The 5712-nt window shown below is 40.8% G+C and overlaps 1 protein-coding gene across 1 annotated transcript; it reads right to left on the bottom strand.

Moving 5' to 3' along the window:
- Positions 1-1152: 1152 nt before the first annotated feature.
- Positions 1153-5207, bottom strand: LOC137439018 (guanylate-binding protein 2; the record flags this gene model as incomplete). The annotated part of the gene is given in 4 exon segments (XM_078769670.1): positions 1153-2164; positions 4118-4224; positions 4571-4673; positions 4995-5207. Coding segments are annotated over 4 exon segments (588 nt in total), but the record flags the coding sequence as incomplete, so codon positions are not given.
- Between the last annotated feature and the right edge of the window lie 505 nt (positions 5208-5712).

The raw sequence follows: 5712 nt of genomic DNA, 5'->3' as shown, positions 1-5712 counted from the left end.
GGCTTGAGGAGAACTCCACAAGAAACAAGAGATATCCATTTTAAAAAAAATTTCACTTAATTGACGATATCTGCCAAACCACGTGCCCTATCGCAAATTCCAAAAGGACATTTTAGTGCTGAACAGATCTGTGAAGTTTCCCCTCGATTGGACAAAAAAATGAGGGAGGAGCTCGGTTTTAAAGGTTCATGCTTAAAAACGTCATAACTCTGAAACCATGCCACACATGACGTCATGCTCGCTGACTTTTTTTGTTCGTCATGGGTATGCGATTCTGCCTGCAAAGTTTGGCCTCGATCTGTTTGGCCGTTGCAGAGAAAAAGGGGTTTTCGTGTTTTCACGAAAAACAATATGGCGACCGAACCACGTGACCTGTGACGTCATAATTACCATTAAAATATTCTACAGACCGAGTCCATCATATGGTGAAAATTTTATCTCAATCGGTCCTATTATTGCAGAGAAATTGGTTAAAGGAAATTAAAACTTAAAATGGCACTGAGTTAAGGATCATCAGAATTATCAGAATTCCCAAAGTTCAAAGTGCCATAACTTTGTTAAAAATGATCAAAACGTCGTGAAGTTCGAACTTGACCTGTAACGTATCATGAGGAAACCATGTGCCAAGTTTGAAATCATTAGCATTAAGAGTTTAGAAAAAAAAAGTCCGGAAAACTGTTCTTTGCGTGACGGACTGACGGACTGACAGACTGACGGACGGCGTGCAAACCTATAGTCCCATCTGGTGTACACCGGTAGGGGACTAATAAGCGAAGTACCAACTTCAAATCTGGTGTGTGGGTGTATCTAGGCATAAGGAAGAACGCTATTGAAAATTGGGTCGCCATGTCAAAATCCAAGATGGCCGCCACCATATATATGTCTGAACCTTGTGAGCGAAATATCTTGAAAAATAAACGAACTATTAACTTCTAATCTGGTGTGCGGGTTTATCGACGCATAAGGGAGAACGCGATTGAAAATTGGGTCGACACGTCAACATCCAAGATGGCCGCCTTGCGTCTTAGACTTTGTCAACTCACATCACTTCAACGACGGGGGACCGGGGCGTAACGCTTGTTGCAGTTTGTAATTGTGAGATGTGCTCAATTAGAATGATCATTTGTCGTCAGTAATCAATACACAGCGTGATATAGTTTACTGTTTATTATGAGAAGTAACATGCAAATAAACAATTTGTTATTCCCAACATCATTCCCACATAGAAAGTGATTTTGATGAGACTGCCCAAAGAAACAAAAAACACAATATTTAAATTAATAAGTCCCAGATTGCTCGACAGTCCTCTAAGACTTCGATACACCATTTTATCTGTTAATTATACATAATAGATACCTGTTAGTGATATGTCACGTGGCATGAAGTAGGTGCTAAAAAGGGCCAATTTGGATCCATTGCTTAATCTTTCAGGATGGAGTAATGCTCAAAAGAATCATATTTTATGTTTATATTTGGAAAAAGCATGGAATTTCAGTATATTCAATGTGATCATGGATTTTGTCAGCCTGTACTCTGACCCTACCTCTGGATACTGCCATTGTGTAGGCAATGCCCTTTTCTTCACTCTCAAGGACTTGGAATTTGATTGGGTGGGAATGCTGGGCCACAGGAGAGTCACACACCTGGGTTTCAATGTTGTTTTCACCTTAAACTCCAATTGTATCGTGAAGCTCTCCTTATTGTTTGCTCCTTCTCACTTCAGTCTTGGGCGAAGCGATGAATATGAGCAACAACCCATGAGACAATCATTTGATAGCAGGTATTTAAGTAATAGCTTCCTCACTCTGATCCATTTCAAAACTATGAGGGGTGAAAAAAGTTTCGATTGGGCAAATAGTCCTTTGACAGGAAGAGAAAAAGTGCTGATTATAATAGTTCCTTTTTTGTGCTTTTGCACCAAAGTCTCTGTAAATGGTTTCATCAAACGAATGTCAATTGATTTGCATGAAACAGACAAGAAACAAATTGAAACTGTATGCTACCCGCGTCTGAAGGCCAAAGCGATCATTGGAATCGCACCAGCCATCCCTTCTACAATTTTCTGCATAGTTTTCATTTTACGATTCGCGCCAACTTCGTCAACTTGTTTCTGCGTAAGTTCTGCAATGTCCTTTTTCTTCTTATCCAATTCTTCCTTCAGCATCTGAAAAAGATAAATGTACGATGTAGCTTTCATATCCATGTCATTCTTTCTACAGGTATTGGAGCAAAAAAATGGAAACAGCTGACTAAATGAGAGACACCGAGCAACGGCGTCCACAAGCAAATAACATCCCAGTATGCTTAGGATCCCATGAATAAAAATGCTTCCCAGGCCTGGTTGCCTATAATTATAGCTAGCATGGCTGCAAGACGAGACCCCTCCCCCAAATACCCTCATTCATAGAGCACGTGAGGTTGCCATATGGTTTGAGGAGCATGACACTGGTATTATCCATATGTCACGGCCTTCTCAGTCACCAGATATGAACCCATTCAGATCTGGTGACTTCAGATCTCGTGAGCATTTATGGGAAATTCTGGAATAATGCCTGAGACAACGTTTTCCACCTCCATCAATCAGGTGTGAGTTGATTGACTTTCTCATGGAAGAATGGTGCGGCATCCCTCCTACAGAATTCAAGCTGCTGGTGGACTTCATGCCATGGTGCATACAGCCCATACAGGCTGCACATGGTGGCCCAATGATTAAGTGATTTTACCCTGCTGCTTCCATTTTTTGTCTACTACCTGAATATTACAATGACACAATTAACTACAACGGCACTCGGTAGAGCGCATACCTCTGCCAGGCTGAACACATTATGTTTTGTATCCCACTGATAGGCCGATCTGGATTCGGACCTGAACCAAAATCGAATCGGCTTGTTCTTGTCACCAAACCAACTCGTCCACCAACTTTAGTCATAACTCGTCCATAACTTTTTTTAATAGCATGTTATATATCGCTTTTGCCTGATATTTCAATCGTGAAGAATCACTTAAAAATTAAATAATTCTCGTATCCGAATCCATATTCAGATATTTACGAAAACTGAATCGATTAGTCCTCGTCATACACACAACATGTCCACCAAGTTTCATCCAAATCCGTCCATAACTTTTTGAGATATTCTGCTCTATATCGTTTTTGTCCCTATCTCCCAATTAAGTCCCTGGTGTTGGGCTAGCGGCTGGGGTGCCAGCTTAGGATTTCAAGGATCCTGGGTTCGAATCCCGGTCGATCGCTGAAATAACGACCAGGGGGGTTGACTCAGCCCGTCATGATCGCTGAATTAACGACCAGGGGGGTTGACTCAGCCTGTCATCCTTCCGAGGTCAGCAAATTGAGTACCAGTACACTGGTAATTCCCTGTTTATCGTAAAAAGGCGACAAACAGGGTTGGCGGCAGGAAGGACATCCGGCCGTAAAACATTGCTTCAAAAAGGGGACCAAAAAACAACAACCACGGTCCCCGAAAAGGCCAACCCCCGCTTTGTGGCGAAAAATGGCCTCTAAACGGTGGGTTTTTTTTTTTCCCAATGAAGATAGGGCAAAATGGTGAAGAATCACTTAAAACATTCTACTAGCTGGCTCCGAATCCGGATCTTCACAAAAATCTAATCATTGCGTTCATGTCATATACACGAGCTCTCTGCCAAATTTCGTGCAAATCCGTCCCCAGCTTTTTGAGATAATGTATCTTGTTCACAAAAAAACAAACAGACAGCGGTGAAAACATAACTTCCATCCACCTTTGGTGGCGGAGGTAAAAATAAACTTTCGGATATGAATAAGTCGGACGTCATCAAGGTATAATCATTTTTGTTGTTATGGAATTGAACAGGGAATGGAATTATGAGAGATTAGCAACTGACCAATAACACGGAAGTCTCACTGCTGCAATGTACAAGACAATAACCACACACACTCATTCCCTGATCATTTTCTGGATGAAGTTCAAACTCAAAATGTGTTCCTTTTCAATACCCTGCCACAGCTTGGTGTACCAAAGAAACATCATAAGTCTTCTCTTTAGTGAAGATGAGGATCATATTATGCTGTTTCGTTTGGATCTTCACCAAAATTTACCTCCACAAGCACCTGAAAACTTACTTCATTCTGTTCCTGCATTGTTCTGATTATTTCGGCATGACGCTTATTCTGTTCTTCTTCTTTTACCCTGTTTTGCTCTTCAAGCAGTCGAGCTCGTGCTTCTTGTTCTAAAAATAAAAACAGGATTATGAAAGTGCATTCATTTTGGAAGATGCCTCTTGTAATAAAATAGATTGCAGAAGCAATTCTGCAACATTGGCTTGCTCGGCCAACTAATGTAAATATGTTGCATGACTGCCGGCACGACACTCGCTCGTACTAGGGCCTCTTTGTACGGTAACATGACTTTTGGCGTGGGATCCTACAGGAAGTTCTGAGGCAAATGGCTATCGTGGGCTTTTGAGACGCTCTGACCTCGTTGGAGTTATCTGGAGGCGAGGTCCGCCACAATATGTAATCATGTGTACAAGTAATAATGAACAATTCCCTTTTATGGAAATATTGGTATAGCACCTTGCTGAAGTTTCTCCTGCTCGTCCATCATTTTGTCTATGGACAGGATGTAGTTAGAATCCTTGTTTCTCTCAATCAAAAAATTCATCAGTACAGGAATTGCCTGATAAATAAGAACAATAAATTAGTGAAAATAATAACAAATAATTAGCACATTTTTCACACAATTTAAAAAATACACTCCACTTATAGGGCCTATATAATACAATGCATTATAGATCAATGACCTGGCAGTAAGGTGAGTTTTAGAAAGCAAAGGAAATAACTTTTATTTGTATTCAAGATCAAGAGTCATGGAAGAGCGAAGTGACAAAAAGTAAAAGGCAACAAACTTTCCTACTAAATCAAATGAAATCAACTAAAAATGATTTCCTACATATATACACAGGTGTTTGAAATGAAGAAGAAGAAGAAGAAAATAGACCTGTTCTCCAAGACCCTGAGTGCTATGGAATGCTTCGGTAATGGCGTCCAGCTCTTCCTTGTATCTCTTGTAAGCACCTCCGCATTCAAACTCCCCACCTTCATGCCGTTCTTTCAGGGGCTGGTAAAGTTCTGCAAGGCGCTTCTCACTCAGATTTGTTGAAGTCTGGTCGTTTATCTGGAGCCATGTTTCGTACTCTTTCATCAGGGTTTTCTGAACAACAGGCAGAGCGACGTCATTAAAACATTGAAAGGCAAGCACAGACTGAACAGGAACGGCACTCGGTAGAGTGCATACCTCAACCAGGCTGAACAGTTTATGTTTTGTATCCTACAGATAGGCCGGATCTGCATCTGAATCTTCACCAAAATCGAATCAATTCGTCCTTGTCACACACCCAAGCCTAGTTTTGGCATAAGCAGTCCACAACTTTTTTGAGATATCGTGCTATATATCGTTTTGGCAGCATCTCTCAATGGTGAAGAATTACTTTACAATGTTAAAATCCTCGTATCGAGATTCGGATCTTCACCAAAATTGAATCACTTTTTCCTTGTCACACATCCAACCTGTCCACAAAGTTTCGTCCAAATCAGCCATAGGTTTTTGAGATATGGTGTTGTATATAATTTTTATCTCTATCATACAATGGTGAAGCATCACTTAAAAAGTTGTCGGATCCTGATCCGGATTTGGGTCTTCACCAAAACTGAATTAA

Source organism: Myxine glutinosa, unplaced genomic scaffold, assembly GCF_964187855.1.
Source record: "Myxine glutinosa unplaced genomic scaffold, kmMyxGlut1.1 SCAFFOLD_3875, whole genome shotgun sequence".
NCBI lineage: Eukaryota > Metazoa > Chordata > Myxini > Myxiniformes > Myxinidae > Myxine > Myxine glutinosa.
The sequence above is the reverse complement of the archived record's forward strand: the minus strand, read 5'-3'. Positions and strand labels throughout refer to the sequence as shown.